Source organism: Protopterus annectens, chromosome 2.part0 (assembly GCF_019279795.1).
Source record: "Protopterus annectens isolate FY-2018-M chromosome 2.part0, PAN1.0, whole genome shotgun sequence".
NCBI classification, from domain to species: Eukaryota; Metazoa; Chordata; order Ceratodontiformes; family Protopteridae; genus Protopterus; species Protopterus annectens.
In genome coordinates, this window is record NC_056728.1 from 1,267,092,853 (window position 1) to 1,267,116,829 (window position 23,977).

Below are 23,977 nucleotides of genomic sequence, written 5' to 3' on the forward strand. Positions count from 1 at the left end.
TTAGTGCTAACAACGAGTTCTGAACAAGTGCTGAGCTCAAAGAAGCAAGTGCTGAAACTAAAAAACTGGCTAGTTCTAAGAAACAAAATTAAGCTAGAAGGCTTCCCTCCAACACAGAAAGGCTTGGGGGCTCAGAAGCCTACAAACAGTCCTGGACACAGCAAATCTGTATCCAGACTAGGCTACCCACAGGAAAGGCAGGAAAGAAGCTTAGAATTTTTTTTTTAAGTTATTCTTCATTCTGTGCTATTTTAGATTTGCATTGAATTGCTTTGCAATGATCCACTAAAGCTGCTAATTCTATACTGAAAAATCTGTTACCACAAAATTATTTTATGTCTCAGTGATATTCACATTGGCAGACTTAACTTTACAAAAATAATCTAGCATGTGCTTTCATCTGCCTGCAAATTTATGATGCAGCACAGCACATGAAGAAGGAGTTGTGGCAAAAGGAAGGATAATGGATTCATTATCAAGCATTCCTACTAGCTGAGTGTTTCAATGCAGTCATTATTGAAAGACAAACAGGCTAGGGCAGGGGACCATAAACCATGACAGAATGTTCAGAATGTAAAACGAGTGCTAATGCCCTGTGGTATATATTTTAGTTTTTTATAAATGTAAAACTGGCAGAAAAATCACACCATCATTTCTTGACAAATAGATGTCAATAAAATTAAAATACCAGGTGATAACAGATTCCTCTTAGTGTGTCATTATCTGCAACATAAGTCATGTTTAATTTCAAATGTTTACTAGTTGCTTTGTAAATGGGTAAATGTAAAAACAATTCCTTTTATATGTGTAAAAAAAAAAAGATGTAAACTCCAAAAAATAGATAGAACTATACTACAAATGCAAAATTTATTTGGCGCATAGCTTACAAAACAATGTTTTATTTAGACATACCTTGATTTTTTGTTAACCTTGAAATGACAATGTCACAAAGCATGAAATTCAAAGACAATTAGCCAACTCAATTACGTGAAATGACAAAGTGCGAGACAGCATACAGGGAGAGAGCACTTCAGAGAGATGGGCAGCTATTGGTAAAGTAGTGTAAAATGTATCACATGTAAATAAACACATAGAAACACATATATGTGAGCTATATCATATACAAATAAGAAGATTTTCTAGTGTAAAGGGTCATCAGTAGTATCTATAGCAACTGAACGATAAGATGATAATAGCATCTATAGCAAATGCACAGCAGCCGTTACTGTCTGTCCTCAGAATCAATGTCTATGATGTTGCATGGTGTTGCCACTCCTTCCAGCATTGCAAATTGGTTGACCACTGGCTAATATATCATAATGTTCATGACTAGGACATAGTTGACCACTACTATGTAGAGAGCAACACCATATAGGAGATAGCTGACATGCACTACCCTTACTAGAAGTCATGAAAAATGCATGGAATGCCTATCCCAGTGGGTATCAGGGTCTGTGTAGTATTAACCATCTTTTCTACATGAACTTTTCAGAATCCAGTAGGACATGGTAGGAGTTTCATAGACATTAATCTCATGAATCATATAACAGTTTTATTGATGCTGCAGATATTCTATGACATAGGTCTTTCTTCTGTGGTTCTGAGGGGGCAGTAATTGCATCCACATTGCTCTTAAGGCTCTACCAGCTCCACATGACATCTAGTACATCAACCAGAAGGGCTTCCATGACATCAAGTACCAGGCAATGTGCAGTGCACAGGGTATTATGTACAATATGTCTGGCAATGTGCAGTCCACAGGGTATTATGTACAATTTATGGCAGTGTGCAGTGCACAGGGTATTATGTACAATGTGTCTGGCAGTGTGCAGTGCACAAGGTATTATGTACAATGTGTCTGGCAATGTGCAGTGGACAGGGTATTATGTACAATGTGTCTGGCAATGTGCAGTGCACAGGGTATTATGTACAATGTGCCTGACAGTGTGCAATGCACGGGGTGTTATGTACAATGTGTCTGGTAGTGTGCAGTGCACAGGGTCTTATGTACAATGTGTCTGGCAATGTGCAGTGGACAGGGTATTATGTACAATGTGTCTGGCAATGTGCAGTGCACAGGGTATTTTGTACAATGTGCCTGACAGTGTGCAATGCACGGGGTGTTATGTACAATGTGTCTGGTAGTGTGCAGTGCACAGGGTCTTATGTACAATGTGTCTGGCAATGTGCAGTGGACAGGGTATTATGTACAATGTGTCTGGCAATGTGCAGTGCACAGGGTCTTATGTACAATGTGTCTGTGTGCCTTCCAAGTAGTTCCCTTGATTCTCACATCTGACACACATGTGACTTATGCCAGCATTTCATATGAGGTGACTTTTCACAGGGTCATCTAGTTGGCAGATGCAGACAATGCCACTAACAGAGTCCTCAGTAATCTGGTCCATCAGCATGGGGAACAGGCCACTCATTCTGGTGTCTTCTTTTGTGTGTCATAGGTGATACAGTATATAGCTTGGAACCATGGCCAATGTCCCCATCCACATCCCTCAGACCATAACAAACTATACGGATGTATTCTATCATTAAACTTTTCTTATTATATTTACTTTGTATTCCTATGAGATAATCTGTAATGTAAATGTGCAATGTGTACTATGCATTTGTATTTTTCTGGAGCTTTTTTCCCCAGGGCTCCATTAAAATGGGCTCCTTGTGGCCCAATTGGACTATCCAGGCAAACAAACTGCAAATAAACAAGCTGCAAATAAATAAATAGATAAATAATGGAAAGTGGAGCATTGCACAGCACTGACACACAGATATAATCCAGTATGTGGTCAGGCTGCTGAAGGCTCACATGCATTGGACACTTCTGGTCGTGCACTACATATGCTCCCAGAGACCTGCAGCAAGGTATTTGTGGTGTGTGGCATGCTACATAACATGGCTCTATGTAAGCAATTACAGCATGGAGAAACCATTGGAATGCCAGATAGACTGGAAGCAGCAATATAGCAGGAGATGGTGAGGGATCATTAAAGGAACTGGCTGCAGCAGTAACCCTGAGGCAGGCACAACATCTTATGTCAGAGGCAAAGAGGTGAATAGGTAATGTTTGATCTACAAGTATAGGCCAAGAAAGAGACAGCAGACAATAAAACATATGCAAAGATTACCAGACCCACTCTATGAAATACAGTGCACTGAATGGCCACACAGGTCTGCTGGCTGAGCAGGGCGGAGTCATTATAATTTACATAGCTGAGGTGGGGAACAGTAGCAGGGAAAAGCATTGCTGACATAGGTTGAAGGGTTATGGGTACTGGACAGACGTCCCTCACATGGCTAGGAGATTCAATCTGCTCATTCTCTGTTCCCTGTTACAGTGCCCATCCTTCAGTATTGATAATTCTACCCTGTACTGTGGTCCTTGTCAGAGTGCTTCTGCCCACAGCAAGGTGTCTTGTGGTCCTACCCTGTACTCTGTACCCTGTAACATTCCTCCATCAGCACCACATGTCGGTCCCCTGCATACCTTGTACCATTATTGTTCCTTTTGTCTCTGTGCACCCTTGTGCGCCCCCTGCAGTCATGAGAATCATTGCCAGCAGTCTTGTCCATAGTCTGATTGCTTGTGTGGCTGTAGTGTCTGTAATGCACAATTTAGTAGTTCCTACATTGTTCATTATAACTTGGTTTTCATCACAAATGTGACTGTGTTTTTTATTATGCTATAACATGCCACACAGCTCAATGATTATGCTAATGAGATTATACAGCTAAATCATTTTTGAATCATGAGTGTGATGTGTTATCAGTCCTTGTCCACCTTAACCAGACTGGCCAGTCATGTAGACTATGGGCACATGCATGGCCACTGTGAAGGCTCCCTGTCCAACTGTTCATTCATATCATGGTAATGTTAAGCTTGACCATGCTGCTGTATAGTAGCAATGTACTATCGTCACTGAGTGCTAACATGCATCTCGTTTTATGCAATATGTGCTGCTATGCACACCGGGCAACCATTTTCTCCTAATTCAGACCTGCAGAGAGGACACGGCCTATTCTGACAAGTATGGCAGGGCTCCTGCAGGGTGCATCAGAAAGTGTAAAATCTTTTTCTACCTGCTGTACTGGGACCACAAGAACCACCTGCAGGTGGGATTTGAAGATTTATTTTACACGATAATGCCTGGCAGCAGCCTGCCTGGACACTGACTAATATCACTGGCATCATCCACTCTGGAACAGTGCAGAAGCAAACTTATGTCCTTTAAAGGTGTTAGGCCTTCTCTGCCAATGAGAAGAAGAAGTTAGGAAGAGATAGCCACTTTTTTCATAAGTAGTCTATCCTTGTATGAGTAATGTACCTTAGGCCTAGCACCTACACCTGTAGCTGATTTCAACTGTCAGGCATATGCTGTGCTGATCATTGCCTGCTTATGATTCAAGCAGCCTAGGCGATACAGGTGACAAGGCTGGCCTCCCAGTGTAGGCAAGGCAGGCTGTCCAATTTATATATAAATGAGATGTACTGCAGACTGTTCTGTGCCATTTCAAAAAAAAAAAAATTACAATACATTAATGTGTTATATTTGTTTCTCTTTTTATTATTTTCAGTCTACAGTTTTCATTTTATTTGATGTTTTACGATTTTTGTTTGATTATTTTTTCATCATCTTTCTTTTTCTCAAGGATCAGCCATGGTGCAGGCTGGGGAGAGATGGTAACTACTGTAATCAGAACCAGCCACCTGCATACAGCTGTGGCCCTAGCAGTCCATAGGTCTACCTTCCTACAGTGTGATGAAGATCACACTGCAGAATATGACTTGGAAGACTGTGGACTCCACCATGGGTCACCAGGAGGGAAATGCTGTGGCTGGTGAAGATTGATGTGGACAACAGCTTGATGTCTGCATTGAAACCCTGGAGGATCTCCTTGGGTAGCAGGTTGAGTTGTATATCCAGCCAGCATCATCCATCAGTCCGCCATAGTTGGCAAATACCCATGATGTCATCCATGGAGGTGACTGACATCAAGGTTAGCTCCCGCTTAACAGGGCTGGTAGACCATCTGTGTCTCACCCTGTCCTCTGTCATTTTGTTTTCCATTGTATGGTTTCACTCCCCATCCTCTGTTTCTCTTCCACTGCTCCCCATCACCTGTTGTCCACTCTCGCTCAGTCTGTGCCCCATTTTCCTCCCCCTAATGAGGCACCACCCTCCCTATCTGTCATTGCATTCCCTAAACCCTCTTTCCCCCACACTTGCTTTTTACTACCATTTCTCTTTAGCCTTCTAAAGAAAGGAAACAGACACTTGTCCCCTAAAAAATATCCTCCTTCCATCCCCCAAATTATCTCTCATGTTGTCATTCTGTGTTTTCTTCTACTTGCCCTTCTCAATTTATACATGTACTCTCTCCCCCTTTTCATCCTATTTATATAATGAACTACCATGGGTGCTGTGATGTCCTTATATGGGATAAAGCCAGTGCCCATGTTTCATGTATGAGGCACATCACAGCATGTATGAACATACATATCATTGGACATGCAACTTGTTTTTTGCATTTCCTGAGTCATGTGATTACCATAGAGCTGGTTGTTCAGCAGTGCAGTTACTGCCATTAGTGCGATGGCAGTTCGATATCATCCATCTCTGCTCGTTGCATGATGACACTATGCATGTGCTATAAATGGCTAATCAACACAGGGTCACATTGCACTATAAAGTGCATGCTATTTATCGGTGCATAGCACTGCTATGCATATTTCTAAATACCACACATAGTTCTTTTTTTCCGCAAACAGTGTTTTTTTTGTTTTTTTTTTAACAACCAAAATAAATTACTTAAACAGAATATGTAATAATGCACATGAAACTATCAGAAATATTTTTCTATTTCCTATAACCAGTTTGAAATCTTAAAAGGTTAAACTACATTCTAATATCCCCATATCATACACGCACACACACACACACACACACACACACACACACACACACACACACACACACAGACGCACACACATATATTCAAAATACCTAACACTTTTAATTACGTTTCTTTATCATATATAACTCGTGAGCATGGGCGAGCAAGCGCACACACACACACACACACACACACACACACACACACACACACACACACACACACACGCACACACGCACACAGATGAAAGTCCAGAAGGGAGAAGGGAAGTAAACTTATTTTATTTATAAAAAGCAGAAACTCCTAATATTAAAATTATACTGCTATGATTTCTTGTTTAAAGAAAATACATATTTGTCTCCTTCTTTAGTAAAGGCAACATCAAAACATCATCTATGCATGTTTTTTTTTTTTGTTTTGCTGAGAGCCATACAAGTGTATTGGCAGATAGAGACTGCTGATTAAATAGGGTCAGGTCTAGAACCTCAGAAATGAAAAAAAAAATGAGGTGCTATGAAGTCATTTTTTGATTTTATATGTCACTGAAAGACAATGGGATGCCTTCTACATTTGAAGAAGAACAAGTACATGGAGCTGTATATGGCTTTATTCCTTCTTCTCAAGTGCAGTGTCATCTGCGTAACTTCAGCTGAAACATCAAACAGATGTATACTCGTTTGTATAAAACTAGATTAATTGCTTAATATTTGGAAGCCCACAACCTTGTTATTCAAAATTATAATTACTAAATCTAAAATCTTTAATCAGCTGCAGATGGATTCCTAGTTTGAGCTATTTGGCAGAAGACTATCAAGATGTGCCATAAGTGAAAGGAAGGTATATATTACATTACTTTATAAAATATATTTTTAAGAGATCAATATTTCAGCCTGTAAGAAGTTGTTAGTCTTGAATTGTGAGATAAATCAAAATTGAGTTGTCTTGTCTTTTCAGAATTTCATTTAATAATGTGTCACATACTCTAGCTGGAAGGAATGCATTAATGAAACATCCTTCAGCTTCTGCTTTCAGCTAAGCTCAAATTCTTACCCTGTCTCGTGTAGGTGATGGAAACAGAAATAGTCTTGATACTTTGAATACTTTGTTTCTTTGCCTAATAAAGCATTGCAGAAATGACATGAAATGGTATTTTAAAACCATCTCCTTACCCATTTCACAGGTTTTTCCCATGAAGCCTGGCGGGCAGATACATTCTCCTGTTTCGTCATGGCAGACACCTTTGTTTAAGCATATTGGGCAGCCTTTTTTACAGTCTCGGCCCCACATTTGTGCTTCACATCCTTCAAATAAAGAATTGCAAGATTTACAATATTAGTAACTTTGAAGAAGAAACAACAAAATCTTACACAGATACTTAAAACGCAAATGTATATAGACACACACACACACACACACACATATAATATATATATATATATATATATGTATATATATATATATATATATATATATATATATATATGGTTTAAGTCCAGTGGGACACTGGAACCAGAAACTAAGTAAAACGCATTTATTAAGTAATTCTAGCAAACCAAAATATTAGCCATTTTTCTTTGCCACTTTTCTGTTTCAGATAAAACAAACAGTACTTTATACAATCACTCAGGAAACAGGATATGTCCTTACATTCACCGCTGCAGGATTCATAACTTGCGGGATTCCCTGTAGTGGAAGCCTATCGTCCAGCCAGTCTACCAAAGCCTACCATTGCTTTAAGGTGCACTGAACGTCACCTAAACACTCCTTGTGTAGCGTAGGGCATAAAGGTGACATTCAGGAGTACAATCCTCAAAACTTCTTTGCCGCCAGTCCGAACACTGCTTCTAACCATCGGTCTGTTTGCCTCCTTCTATTTTCTGTCCCTTTTTCTGTATGTTTCTAGTCTGGTGATTACTCCTGTTTGCTGTAGTCCTCACCATTGCAGGTAAGTACCCAGTTGGTGTTTTTGGGTTTTTTTTTTTATTTGTTTTGTGCTGTTTTGGGAGGTTAATGTCATCCAGAAAGGGTCAATGCCAGTGTGGGAGACATATTCCCCATAAAGACAACCACGATAAGTGCCTTTTTTGCCTAGGAGCTTCTCACAACCATTGTCTTGTTCGATTTGATTTGTTAGACATTTGTCCCTAAAACCCTTCCCAATAGGCTTTCTTCCCTTTCATTGTATCTTGAGAATCAGCATCTTCAGCTTCTTGCTAAGGATACTGTGGATGGAACTTCCAGCCCTGAGGGTCAGCCGTCAGGGGAGAAGAAGGTGATAAAAGGTAAGACCACAATCTTCCGTTGTCCAGCCTCTGCCAGGTGTTTCTCCTAAGGTTGTTACAAACCTGGAGGCTCACCTGGCTGTGTTGTTGGATTTCTCTGCCACATTTGGGTTGGAGGCTGGCTAGGATCTGGTGGGCATCATGTCCAGTGAGTTTTTGCAGACGTCCATTTCGGACATTTAGGGGGAACCATGGTTGATTGTTTCTGAGAGGTCTAGGGGATTCCACAGGTTCTTCTTTGGGAAGAAGTTCCTATTACGGATGTGGAATGCCATCCTGAGACAGAGCCTTCTCAGTTCTCTAGGATGGATGCTCCCTTAAAAAAGAAACAAAAAACTAAACATGTTTCTTCTCCTCCTAGGGTTGCACAAAGTGAGTGGCAGGCCTTTACTCAGGGTTTATTTAATGCTTTGCTGTCATTAAGGCCTTCTCAATGGGTTTCAGTTCCTACTCCTTCTTGGTCCTCTTTTTCACCTAAAAGGCCCCAGGAATTGAATTCTTCTGATGAAGAGTTGGATTCTGATGAAGAATCCCTTACTTATTCTACCCAGATTCCTTCTTCTTTAGACTACAGGTCTGAGGAAGAGGAATCTAATAGTTCAGGTATTGCTTCTGAGAAAATTTCCTTTGGGGACACAATCTCTAGGATGATGTAATTTTTTAAGTGGAATTATGCCCAGGTTTCTGATATCCATAAGAAGTACTATGAATTACTGCAGATGGAATTTCTTAAACCTGTGGCTATTCCTTCTGTCTTGACTGCTTTACTAGATGTTTTTCCAATGTCTCTAAAGTGCCTGATTCTCTGCCCCAGCTCTCAAGAAGTCTGTTAGGTTTTATAGGGTGCCTGAGGATTGTTCCTTTTTGTTCAAATGTCCTGCTGCTGACCCCACTTTGGTGTCTGTAGCCTCAGATAAGCCATCTCAGTTACTTCCTTCATCCAAGTTACTGCCTTCTGACAAGGACAGCAAAACCATGGACAGGCTGGGTAAGAAGGTTTATACTTCAGCTACCCAGCTTTTAAGGCCATTAATTATTAGACCTATATATCTAGGTATGTGTTAGCCCTTCATTCTCAGGCTTGGCAGCTTTTTTTCTGATCTTCCAGACTCTGAGAGTAAATCTTCTGCTCTTTCCTTGCTAGGGACTTCCTCTCAAGTAGTTCATCATTCTATCAAATGTAGTTATGATGCAGTGGATGCTTCTTCTAGGGCTGTTGCTTTTGGCTCAGTACTGAGGAGATATGTTTGACTTAGGCTTCAACCTTTACTTCATGATATTAAGGCTAAATTGATGGATTCTCCTCTGGGTAATAAGCTTTTGTTTGGGGAAGCAGCTGCTGTTTTTTAAGACTCTCCAGGACAAGGGAAGGCCTTACAGGAGCCTAAGCATGTCTTTGTTTCTCCTGTGCCTAAATTTCAGAGAAACTACCCTGCTAAGCCAGCCTTTGTTCATCTGCAATCTGCGTCTCGCCCTCCTACTAAAGGTAAAAAGGGTATATGGGCTCCTTCTGTTGAGACCAGGCTGCAGGGATTCAAAAGCCTTCCTTTCCTGACAAACCAGGTGCCATCTGACTATTCACCAGTTCCCAGCCACATTCCTCTTTCTCTTTGCCGTTCTCTTCCTATTTGGCTTTAAATCACCCAGGATTCTTGGGTTCTGTCAATAGTTCATCAGGGGTACTTCATAGTGTGGATTTCCCATTCTCCTTTTATCAGCATTCCTCAGCCTCCTTGGAAACAATTTCCTTTTTTCCCAGAGGTTCTTCAAGATCTCTTGTCTCAGGGTACTATTCAGGAGTTGCCTGTGTCCCAAAGAGGGAAGCGGTTCTATTTAAGAATGTTTCTAGTGCCCAGAAAACAGGGTACTTGGACACTGATTCTAGACCTCTCTCATCTAAACACTTTGCTGAAGGTTTCTTCCTTTCAGATGTTTTCCCTTCAGACCCTGTTTTCTCTCATGCTCCCTCAGGCCTTTCTGGTATCTCTGGATCTCAAGGATGTTTATCTCCATATTCCAATCCATCCTCTTTTCAGGAAGTTTTTGCATTTCTCTGTTGCTTCCTGGCGTTTTCAGTTCTGTGATTTGCCCTTTGGCCTTTCTACTGCCCCAAGGGTGTTCACCAAATGCCTTGCTCCTGAAATTTAGTTTTGCCAGCTTCAAAGGATCCAGATATTTGCTTATTTGGATGACCTGATCATTCAGGCATCCTCACTAGAGGTCCTTTTGCAAAATCTTCATTTTACCATTTGTCTTCTTCAGAGCTTGGTGTTCACCATAAACTTCAAAAAGTCTTCCCTGACTCCTTCTCAGGATCATGTCTTTCTGAGTTGCAGGATTCAGATGGTGCCAATGATGGCATCCCTGATTCCTCCAAAGGCCTTAATTCTAATTTCTTACTTTCAAACTCTTTATCCTCTGGCCTCCATTACAGCCAGAAATTTTCTAAGAGCTCTGGGTTTCATGACTTCCACCATTCCAATGCTGCCTCTGGCCAAACTCCATATGAGGAAATTCCAATGGTTTCTGAAGTCAATGTGGCTTCAACATGTGCATCCTCTAGACTTAACAATTCCTCTTCTCCCTTGTCTCAAGAAGGAACTTCTATGGCAGATTCAGCATTTGTCTCTGAATCCAGGGCTCCCTTTCCATCCTCCTCTTCCCTCTCAGGATCTGTTCACAAATGCTTCAGATGTGGAACAGGGAGCAACGTTTGGTTCCCTGAAGGTTCAGGGAGTGTGGTCGCCTCATCAGCAGAAGGAGCACATCAGCATCAAAAAGATGAGAGCTCTTATTGTTGGCTCTTCAGGCCTTTCATCCTCTTTTCTCTCAGGGGCCTCTCAAGGTATTCACAGACAATACCACAATTATGTGGTATATCAACAAACAGAGGGTACAAGATCTTACCTTCTTTGCCGGCTGGCACTTCTGGTATGGGATCTGGCTGTCAAGTATCAAGTAACTCTTCAGGCAGTTTATATACCTTGAGATCAGAACACTGGGGCAGACACTCTGAGCAGGTCCTTCACTCAGTCTCATGAATGGATGCTTCACAGGGATGTGCTTCTGGACATTGTTCACCAGTGGGGTGCTTCTCAAGTAGATCTCTTTGCCTCTCCTCTGAACAGACAACTTCCTCTGTTTTGTGCCAGAGTCCCAGGTCCTCTGGTATGGAAGGTGGACACCCTCTCATTTTCTTGGAAGGGGATGTTTCTTTATGCATTACCTCCCCTTTCTCTCATTCTGAGATTCCTGTTCAAGATTCAACAGAATGCTCCCAAAATGTTGTTGGTGACTTCCATTTGGCCTCAGCAGCAGTTGTTCCCTCTACTTCTGCATCTAGCCAGGGGCAATCATCACAAGTTACCTCACAGGGTGGATCTACTCACTCAAGACAAGAGCTCTCTCATCCATCCCCACTTGTCCATGCTTCAACTGACACTGTGGGTGATAGGGTTTTGATTCCTCATAGACACCTTTTCTCTGAGGATGTGCTGCAGGTCCTGCAGGAGGCCTGGAATCCTACTACCAGGAAATCCTACTTATCTAAATTGAAGAGGTTTTCTATTTGGTGTCTTTCTTGTGACCTGGACCCACTTACTGTGGATGTTCCTTTGGTTCTCTCTTATTTGTGTGAGTTGCTCAGTGCTGGTTTGGCCTATTCTTCTATTAAGGCTCACTTATCAGCTGTCTGCTTGTCTTCCTTTAACTTCTCTGTTAGCTTCTAGATTTGTGGCTAAGCAATTTCTTAAATCCTTTATGCCCAAGGTGGTTAATGAGTTGTCACTTAATCAGTCTATTAATTTGCCTACTTTTTTCCCCTCTCTGCAATCTGACAGTGAGAGGGTGCTACATACCTTCGACGTGCACAGACAGGTCAGATTTTATTTGGATAAGACTAAAGCTATCAGAAAGTCTGATGAGTTGTTTGTTTCCTTTCATCCTAGTTCTTTAGGATTGGCTGTTTCCAAGCAAACTATTTTTACTTGGATTTCAAAACCTATTTCTTTTGTTACATTTTTCATGGCGAGACCCTTCCTTCTTCTGTAAATGCACAATCTACTATAGCTGTGGCTTTTTCTGCTGCTTTTTTCAAGGGCTTAGATACTAATTCTATTCTTGAAGCAGCTACCTGGACTTCTGTGCACACTTTTACCAAACACTACAAATTGGATGGTATCTCCAGAGCTAGAGCTGGTTTTGCCAGTCATTCTTCATGGATTCTTAGAGGGCTCTACTGCTGCTTCCTCCTTCCAAGTTTCTTCTTGAGCTTTGGCATGCTCCCATATGAGAATGACTACCGCAACAGTAAATTTAAGGACATAGTACAGTTGTGTAAAATCTTACCATAATGGTAGATGTGCTTGCCTTCACCACTGCAGTATTCACTGCCTCCCTCCATCTCCCTAGTCTTTTTTCCTTCCTGGATGTGCAGGTTCTCTTTGGTTTTCCTTGGACTGCTGTTCCCACTGGAGCAATCAGTTCTGAGGATGTTATGCCTGAACATCACCTTTATGCCCTACGCTACATGAGGATCATTTAGGTGATGTTCAGCATACTGTTAAGCCACAGTAGGCTTTGGTAGACTGGCCAGACAGTGGGCTTCCACGGCAGGGAATCCCATGAGTTATGAATACTGCAGTGGTGAAGGCAAGGACATCTACCATTATGGTAAGAGTTTACACAACTGTACTATGTCTTTCAGCACAAGGAAAATCCAAAGCTGTAGGCATCTCCCAGACCCAACTTTCATCTCTAAAGATGGATATGCCCACAGGCATAATCCCTAGTTATCCCTGACTTGGCTTTTACCACACATTCTCAGGGTTTTCCTTCGGATGATCCTTCAGTGAGGAACTTGCTTCCTAGTTTACTGCTCTGAGACATCCTCCTTATATATTTCACATTAATTGTCAATGAAGCCACTCTTCTGTAGCTAACTGCTGAGAGAATATTATTTATTTATGTATTTATTTATTTATTTGTTTGTTTGCTTGTTTGTTTGCTTTGTTTGTTTGTTTGTTTGTTTGTTTGTTTGTTTGTTTGTTTGTTTGTTTGTCCACCCTTCCTTTGTTGACCAGGTTAGTCCCACTAGGCTAGTGGCCTCTTTTTCAGGGGAGACCCAAGATAGTATATGTACTTGTTTATTTGTTTGTGTCTTTCGGCTTTTCCCGGTTAGGGGTTGCCACAGTGGAACTCCAGTCCACTAATGATTGGCAGTAGATTTTTACGTGCTGGCTTGCCGGGCCTAACGCACAACCTTCAATGAAGGAACACCCATTCACATATGTCGACACACAGAAGACGCTCTAATTGAGAATCGAATGGGCAACATCTAACTGTGAGGCATAGTGCTACCGCAGCACCACCACCGCAGTCAAGATAGTATATGTACTACTAGGAGAAATATTTGGCCATTGCATTGAGGAAATTCCTTACTCTTTTCAATAGGTGCCATGGGATGTTTTACATCACCTGATCTACCACCAACTCAAGCAAATGAGACGTCAGTTTAACATCTCATGCAAAGAATGGAACACTCTGACATGCAGCACCCCTCACTTCTGTATGCTGCACTGCAGCATCAGCACTCTATTTATCTAGTGTGGGAGTAGAACCCACAGCCTTCTGCACCAAGGGCAATGGTGCTAACTGTTGTTACACTAACACTGTATATTATCACACTCCATAGTGTAACACACAGTTTGAGCAGACACTCTGTAGTCTCTCCTGTGGGAACATCAGCTTGCAATTCCTTTGCCGAATTCTCTTTTCCTTCCATGGCTTCAGTACAGTAATATGGTAAATTTCTCTTCTGTTTCTTCTTGTCTTTCGTGGCTGTCTAACCTTATAGTTTACTGCATTTATTCTTTCTATCACCTCAAACTGCCCCTGCCATTTTGCTAGAAATGTGTTTTCCCTGGAGCACACCAGCACCAGTACCTGATCTCCTGGGTTAAACTCTGTAAGTCTGTCATTCTTATTATAAAGATGTTGCAGCATTCCTCAGGTTTTCTGCATGTGCTCCCTTACTATGGGAATGAATATCATTACTCCATCCTGTAAACTAAAGTAGCATTCTAGCATTCTTTCATATTTTGTATTTTCCTCTTGACAAGTTACCTTATCAATGTCACGCAGCCCGCTTGGATGACTGCCATACTGACATTCAGCTAGAATAAGCCCAGTTGAAGCTCATGGTGCTGCTTTGATTGCAAACAGTAAGATGGGTAACAGCTGATTCCATTTTTTTTCCATCTGCATCAGAAACTTTCCTCAGCTAGTATTTCAGTGTTTTATTAAACCTCTCTGTTAATCTATCCCTCTGCAGGAAGTAGATTGACATCTTCAGCTGTTTAATTTTAAGCACTGACATAACCATTGCAGTACCATTGACATCAAGGGTGAGCCTTGGTTATTAAGTATTTCCTTAGGGATACCTACTCTGGAGAATAGCAGTAGAGTTCCCTGGCAGTAGCCTTAGCACTATATTTATGTTATGTTACTTCTTCTAGAAGTTTGGTACCGTAGTCCATTATGACCTTTATGACGACATGTACCGAAATCCATTGATACATTTTACCAATGTCCCTACAATGTCCATAGTAGTACTTTTCAAATGGAACTTCTAGGAAAGGCATTGGGGTTTCTGTATCTAGGATGGGTTCATTATGCTGTCTTTAATGAAAAATTTGTCATTAAAGTAAAATTTGTTTTGCAAAGCAAGTTATGTTAAAGTTACCATATTGGATGTCTCAGTGCTTTACACCCTGGATTTTGAGGAATTGCTATTAATAGTGACCTTCCATTACAGTAATCCTCTGCTGGTGTTCCTCAAGGATCAATCTAGGACCATTACATTTAACATCTTTATAAATGATCTCCACACTGGAACCAAGCATGCCAGCATAGTGCAATAGGCAGACGACTCAACCTTATTTGCTCAGCTCCTAACCTACTGTCTCTTCAGCATGACACTCAAAACCTTCTCATCTATTTAATCATGGTTACACACCTCCATCCTAATCCTAAATGCAAATAAAACTAAGTTAACACTATTCTTACCAAAACAGTACCAAAACCAAAAACAAACCTTTGGCATTACATCAAAAGACATTGTATCTCACATTAAATTGCTGATTGCTGATATAGATGAAAACCTAAAATCTGAGCATCATATTCTTCAAGCCATTAAAAAAAAAAACAGCCAGAAACTTGGTGCACTTTATCAAGCCAAGAATCTCCTAGAAAAACCATAGCCTCATCCCATCTTATCCGATCACTTCTTTATGCAGCTCCCTTTCTTATTAATCTGCATGTTAAATTATGATGAAATGTCAGCAAGTGACCAGGCTGATAACATATTACTGTATCCGTTATTATTTATTGTATTCAAACAAAAATCTTGCCAAGCAGTTAACACTGTCAGTTATTTCAATTCTATTATAACATGGCTAGAATAAAGTTTCTGTTACTCGTGAACCGAGTCTCTCAAAATCAATGCACCCTTGATTAAGACGTCTCTGAAGAAGAGAAAACAATGTCCAGTTTATATATCTTTTTAAAGCAACATATGTTGTTTTCCAATGTCCTTCCAGTTTGCATGATTGATTTCTGTTTCATGTCCTTCTTTGGTTATTTTCTTCCTTGCTGTATCTGAAGACTTTATAAAAAGTCCCCGTTGATCAGCTTCCTTCTTTGTATGTTCCAAAATTTTAATATTATTATAACAGGATGCCATTTACAGTTATGTCTAGCCCACAAAAACAAGCTAACTAGACAAACATATTTACAGTAAAGCAAACTAAGCATGTTTTAGAAATTATTTTTGCAGGTGTCAGATACATAGCCATTATTACTTATCTATTCTTAACTAAATCAATGACTGTGAACCACTTACTTTTAGGTTTTATTTTTGCTGCCAATTCTGGCATCCCGGAACCAAATGTGCACAAGGTGTGGTGAATTGATTGACTTTATGTAAATCAGTAACTAATCTGTAACTGCCATCCTTTTTTTTCACTGGCCAAATTGGTGAATTTGTGGGACTATGACCTTTTTGTATGATGCCTGCTCATTCCAATTCTTCTATACACCTCTTCATATCCTGTCCCGTCTCTTTGGGGATGGGATATTGTTTCTGAAATGGAGGAATGTAGACATCAGGACTGCCTACACTGACTGACACTTCCAACTTGCCACAATCTGTCTTAGATGTAGCCCAGAAGGGCTGAAAATTGCTGTTTAATTTGTTCCCATTTGTCCTGCATCTCTGGGTGTCTTTTGTCAATGTCTTTTTTATACTTGTCTACATCTATCACAAAACAAGAAAACTGTTCAGCAGTATTACATTTGTCATCTGCAATAGGAGACCACAGAACCCTGTTAGTAAAGTCAATTACTATTCCCAGTTTACCTAAGATGTCTACCCCAAAGACTGTGGTCCCACAACTGGAATTTATAAGAAATGTGCCCTACACTGGATGTCAATCTTCAGTGAAACATATTCTAACTGGTTTGCTACCTATAGCCATGCAAGTACTGCCATCAAAACCTTGAATATAGGATTTCTTCAATGGATGATCAGGTAACTGTTTGCTAGTGACTGAGACAGCCACCCTGGTATCAATTAAGACATCTTTCCATAATGTCCCCTCCACCCATACATCCACTAATGGACGTCCATCTTTTCCACATTTGAAAGTAGTCAGAAAAGTTACTTGGGGGGCACACCCCTAATCTGAATCAAATTCACTTTGATCTGTTTTCCTGGGTATATCTCTAATGACACAGACAACATGCTCTGTTTCTCGCTGACTATTGGTGTCATCACTGTCTAAAGTGTACTGTGTACTTTCTATCTCTCGTTTCATTTCCTGACCTGTACCATATGAGGAATTATATGGTGGATTTTCTGTATACTCTACAGAACATACCTTATTTTCTCCTGAATCCTACACTCCTTTTGACTTTGGTCATGTGATTGCTTATCATCATGTGTGCCCCCTTTTCATGACTTTGTTCCCTAGATTTAGGTTTACAAGAATTAGCATTGTCTGCATATATACCCTTTTGTATTTGGCTTTCTTTCCACCATTTATAATATGGACAATCTTGTTTAATATGGCCTATTTTCTTGCAAGTAAAACATACTACTTGTTTTCCTGAATTACGCTGTGTATCTGCCCTTGGCATTTCTGGAGTAGAAGCCAATCGAGGCTCCCCTGTTCTTTTATCAGACCACCTAGTGCGTCCCCTTACTTTTTCAATGGAATCAATACATTGCTCCCCCTCTATAGAAAAGATACTATGTATAAATAACTTTCCATCATCCCCCATTGTATTACCTCTGATGAGTTTTTGAACCACTTCTTCTAAGGTCTTAGACCCTAATTCATGAATGTATTTAATGTCATCTGGTACTCCCTTTAACTGTTTTAGAAAGGTATGTATAAGCATTTGTTGTAGCTCTTGTTCTTTCATTTGGTCATCACCTGGTAAGTAAGCTTAAAGTGATCTGCCTGTTCCATCAGCTTGTCTGGAATAGTAATTTTAAAATAATCAAGTAATTCAGGAGTCAAAGGTTGACCCTGAGTATATTCTTTAAGAATAGCTGTCATACGAGCTGCCCTACTGTCCAGAGAATATTTCTCTGCTTCTGTGTATGACTTTAAACATTTGGGAACAAATACAAAAAAAAAATCTACAGAGAGCATCACTCCAAGTAGACCCCACAGTGTATGTCAGCCGTTTTTCAAATGCCAACATGTTGAAAAAAATTCATTTTTTGTCTTGCCACTGAGGCAGAGTCTGCAATAAACGAGACTATTGGTAAATATCAGTAGGAGAAATAACTGCCATTCCTGCTGTACCCTGTCCAGTGTCAACTGTTCTTTTTGTGCCTGTAGTAAATCTTTTGGGGCTTTTTCTAACTGTTTGGTCAGATTAACCTGAATATTCTGTGCTGTTAATAAATCTTGTTGGGCTCTATCCAATTTCTGTTTTAAACTATTATTTTCCTGTTGCAAAGCTTGAATGTCAGTATGAGTCTTTGACTTTAGAGGGCATGTCTGCCTTTCTGTACTGTCCTTTGACAGCTCATGAAAAGCTTGCAGAACACATTTTAAAAGTTTAATAGTATACTGTACTATGTCAAGATGTTCTTCCTGTGCCTCTGCAAGATCAGTTCTATAAATCTGTTGAATTTGCTTTAAATCTGCATCCAGCTGTTGGTATCAGTAATAGTTTCATGTAATTTATTCCATTCCTGACAATAAACCTCATACGTGTTTACTATATCAAATTTAGACAGAGCCTACAAACGTGCAAGAAAATCAGTGACAGTTTGTATTATATCAGATAAAGGCATAACTGCAGGAGACTGTTAGAATTTATTTATATTTGAGGAACTAGCAACACCAGAATCAAACATATCCTGCATAACAAGAGCATAAATCTTTTTGTATGTCTTATATAGTATACTTTTATGACAAAATAGACAGATTTGTGGAAATTTACTGTCACATAAAAGACAGTCTTTTTGAATAACTTTTAATTTTTGTTACATATTGCGCATATACGTTTATCCGCTTAGAGATACAACTTTTATCTAATTTCTGTGCATTAAAAAGCCCAGCTTTACATTTCATGTCTGACATAAAAAACTCAAACCATGCTTCTAAATAAGATCAAACCTTGTCTAGTGTATCATTTAGATCTACCTGTACAACATGTGGGCATCGCAAGCTCAACTCTTTTATGGCATCCATGTTATAACTGTGAAGAAATTACCGTATTTTTTGCAGATAACAAACAGGTGATCAGGCTGAAGTCACTCTGGAAAAACATGTTGTTCCTCAACAGACGAGTTGATGGTGGAGCATGGCAGGACAGTTGCCACGACGTAACTCAGACTCCTCCAGAAACGATGCACTGGAAACTGCCAACCTGTTGAATTGATGTAGAAAGTATGGCCATATGAAAAATAACTGCTGCTAACGGATATAAAAGGTCACAACCAAGCTGGCTTTGCCACTGTTAAATTATGATGAAATGTCAGCAAGTGACCAGACTGATAACATATTACTGTATCCGTTATTATTTATTGTATTTAAACAAAAATCTTTCCAAGCAGTTAACACTGTCAAGAGTTATTTCAGTTCTATTATAACATGGATAGAATAAAGTCTCTGTTACTCATGAACAGAGCCTCTCAAAATCAATGCACCCTTGATTAAGATGTCTCTGAAGAAGAGAAAATAATGTCCAGTTTATATATCTTTTTAAAGCAACAGATGTTCTTTTCCAATATCCTTGCTGTTTGCATGATTGATTTCAATTCCATGTCCTTCTTTGGTTATTTTCTTCCTTGCTGTATCTGAAAACTTTACAAAAAGTCCCTTTTGATCAACTTCCTTCTTTGTATGTTCCAAATATTATTATTATTATTATAACAGGATGCCATTTACAGTTATGTCTAGCCCACAAAAACAAGCTAACTAGACAAACATATTTACAGTAAAGCTAACTAAGCATGTTTTAGAAATTATTTTCACAGGTGCCAGACACATAGCCATTATTACTTATCTATTCTTAACTGCTTTCATGCTTGCTTAAGCAAGTTGTCTTATGTGATTCAGCCTTGCAGTTTCTGCTATTACAGAGAAGCATTTATTTCAAAATCTTGTATTAAGTTAACTCTTGCTTTACCAGTCAAATCCTTGTATTAATAGGAAGCATACATCCTTTGCATTGAAGCATACATTTAATTGCTTTGGGGAAAGTATATTTAACTTTATATAATCTCTATCACTGCAAACTGGATACATGCAAGAAAGCTAAATTCTAAAAGGAGAACCACAACCACACACTCAAAAAACATGTTTATCTCAGCATGGTTTGGTGTTTCCTACATTTTAACACCACTCTGGGACTATTTATGGGTTTTAAAATATTTTGTCTGACCACATGGAGTCTGGCATCTTAAGGTAATTCTGATTGTTTAGTCTGCCTCTAGGTATCATAAAATACAGTGCTTGTCTGTAAAAAGATACATCATGCAGTCTTCTTTCTTCCTAAAGCTCCTGTCACTGCATTGATTTTACATGCATACACTGTTGTCTTTCAGTCAGTTCGTTTTAAGTAACATTTCATGCCGTTCAATGACTACTTAAAACCCAAACAGTGCAAATGCCACAGTACAGGCTTTCAAGGTGCTTTTTACTGCTGCTTCTTTTTAGAATAATTAAATTGTATTTTTTGTAAAGCCTGAATTGTACTACTTTGACTCATCTCCCATCCCCCTAAACACCTAACTTCCCTAGCTGTCAAAGTGCTAAGGGCAATTTGAGCTGTTACCTGCTGTGACTCTGCTCACAGCAGGCGGCTTCTCTCATGTACTGTTTCCTTGTTCTAGCTTTTACTTTCTGTATGGGTAGGGGAAGGACCAGGGAGCTGTGTCATCATAGCATGACATTCATGGTAATGTCAGTTTGGGGAGGCAACCAGCCAGAAAACTACCTGTATTCAATGACCTTGATGACATCAATGAATTGGAGACTGCAGCAAGGGCAGGATAAAAGCTTTTTAAAAGTGAAACCACCACAGTACAGTAAGGTCCTGTTCTAATGGACAGAAACAGTCAATTTAAAATACTGTAAATGCTGTGTTATTGTTTATTCATAGCAGGGACAATAAATAGGGAGAAAAAGGACAGAGAAGTTGAGCATTTAATAATAGAATCTCATTGTTGTCCTTTAACTAACCTTCTATCCAGAACGCATCACTGTGTTCCCCTTAAACAATTACATTGGATTGGGCTACCACAATATCTCTCCTACCCAGAACTCATTATTGCACACAATCTAATTAATAAACCCCAAAACTGTCCTTTAAAGAACATTCTCCAGCACTACACACCTAAAACGGACTGCACTCAGGAAATTAGTGTCTCCTCATTTCTAGTAAATCTAAAACAGTAGCTTGTGATGCACTTTACTCAAGTTATGTCGCTAAACTGTGAAACAACATACCACTTGAACTATGAAAAGTAGGAAACCTGAAATCCTTAAAAGCCATACTCAAACAATACCTGTCCTTGGTTCTGCTCCTGCTCTGCATCTGGATGAACATACCACTTCACCACTCTGTGTATTCTTATAACCATTATCTGTTCTACTTGTGCATAGCCAACATGTGAATTTGCCCCCACTTTTGAACACATGGATGGATTGTGTGATTGAAGACGTGTGACAGTCAGGCATGACTGTTGAAGAAGGTAGAAGAGTGGCACTGAATCGAGGCAGATGACATCAGTTGACAAGACAGCCTGACCCCATGTAGAAAATGGGAACAAGGGGACCGATGATGGTCACTGATATAAGGGATATTGCCATTTTATTATTCAAAATAATATTATAAGACAAATTCATACTAACATGATGGATAGATAAAATTGGGAATCAGCTTTGCTTTTTCAATAAAAAAATCCAGCATTTTAAAGGAACTGGTCTTAAACACAGAAGTAGAACAATGCTAGACACACACTTTCTAGACTGTAGTTATCAGAACATGTTAATAGCATGATTAGAGACATACTTTTCAATGTAAAGGCAGCAGTTATTGTCAGATCATTTGCATATTGAGTTTTTCATTAAGTGGCACAGAAGAGATACAAATTAAGATTTATTGCCAAATATACCTATGATGTATATATATATATATATATATATATATATATATATATATATATATATATATATATATATATATTATATTTACATATATTTTATATATATATATATATATATATATATATATATATGGATTCCATACATTTGGTCGAATTACACTTAGTCGAAAATGATTCCAGGCATTTCACTTCACTGAAAGCTCACTTGACTGAAAGCTCACTTGGTTGAAGTTCATTTGGTCAAAAATGGAATATAGCCCCTGCCCCACTGCAGTGCAACCCTGGAGTGAGACGTTTAAATAAGGGTATGTGGGGGGGGGGGCACAGCCCCCCACATTATGCCAATAGTTTTTACTAAAGATATATATATATATATATATATATATATATATATATATGTATATATAAATATATAGATATATATATCTATATATATCTATATATATATATATATATATCAATGCATTTCTAATGGATATACCTTCTTATAATAGTGAATACATTAAAATTATGTGAGGGGCTATGCCCCCTACACCACCCATTGTGGGGGGCTGTGCCCCCCACACACACCCTTATTTAATATTCTCACTCCAGGGTTGCACTGCAGTGTGGCAGGGGCTATATTCCATTTTCAACCAAATGAACTTCGACCAAGTGAGTTTTCAGTCAAGTGAGCTTTCAGTGTAGTGCAATGCCTGGTATCATTTTCGACTAAGTGAAATTCGACCAAATGTAGTGGGTAAAACAAACTGCAAAATGACAGAATACTGTAAGTGAACTCATTTTGACTGTTAAAAAGAATGCTTTAAATGCTTCAGCATATCTTCATTTTATTTATTTAACATTTATTTTTTTATTTAACATTTGTTTACCAGGAAAGTCTGACTTGGAACAAAGCAAGTTTTCAGAAGAGTCCTGGGGACAAATGCTCCAGATGCATGTTTTTGTAAGGAAATCAGAGTAACCCAAGAAAACCCATACAAATGCAGGGAGGACATGCAAACTCCACACAGAAGGCAGTCCAGCCAAGAAATGAACTGGAGAACCTCTTGCTGTGAGGTGACAACACTACTGCTGCACCACTCCACTGTCAAATATCTTAAAATGTATCATACTTCAGAAATATAGAGAGGTTTAACAAAGCTTTTTTTCCTTTCATTCTCAGAGTGTTATTAGGGTGCTCGATTTATCACAAATTGTTTTAAATATCTTAGAGTCAATGGTAATATGTCCATAGTGTGTGTGTGTGTGTGTGTGTGTGTGTGTGTGTGTGTGTGTGTGTGTGTGTGTGTGTGTATGTGTGTGTGTGTGTGTGTGTGTGTGTGTGTGTGTGTGTGTGTGTGTGTGTGTGTGTGTGTGTGTGTGTGTGTATGTATATCTAGCTTCCTCTAAGGAAAATAATGTGCAAGTTTTTTAGAGGTTGCACTACGCAGTAGAGAAATTCAACAGACTATAACTGGTATTTGTAAAACATTTTTGGTCACGACTCTGGCCATCTATCACCATTTCCTTCCATATCGTAGTAGCACAGACTGGAGGATAACTGTAACCACTATGTATTAGGGTATTATGTATTAGGGTGGCATGTACTGGCAAGTGTTCAGTAGGAAAATAATGACAAGTAGAAGTGTTATCAGGCCTACTCTTATCTGTATTTTAACTTTTCTGTAATACCGATGTAGGGTGAGTAAGGACAAGTGATGGTATGACATCAGAAGAACAAAGTTAAATAGCAGCCAAAAATTGTAGGTACTGATACTGCAGGGATACAGAATTACTGTTTAATAATGGAGTGAGGTAAATTAGATTACATAAACAGAAGTTACAGAGCTAGTAAGAGAGATGGAAGAAGGGATGGCTTAAATGTAATGAGGGGAAGTGATATAAGATGAAGATTCGTAACATGAGTGTGACTGCATGGTAAGAAAATTGACAGCTATAAGGACTAGCAGGGAAACTAATATTGGTAAGGGAAGGTGCTTCTATGTGAAATGACAATATTAAAAAGTGATGAAACAGACTATATCAAAGAAAAGGCTTATGCTTTACCCCAGTCTAATAACTTTAATATGGCAAATAATTACCCCTCTAGGAATCA

At 39.3% G+C, this 23,977-nt stretch overlaps 1 protein-coding gene across 1 annotated transcript in view; it reads right to left on the reverse strand.

Moving 5' to 3' along the window:
- The window catches only part of TEK (TEK receptor tyrosine kinase), a 767,861-nt gene that overhangs the window by 422,071 nt on the left and 321,813 nt on the right, over positions 1 to 23,977 (reverse strand). Inside the window, exon 5 of the mRNA XM_044061437.1 lies at positions 7,077 to 7,208. Coding sequence (XP_043917372.1) covers positions 7,077 to 7,208 — 132 coding nt within the window. The remainder of the gene's footprint in view (positions 1 to 7,076; positions 7,209 to 23,977) is intronic.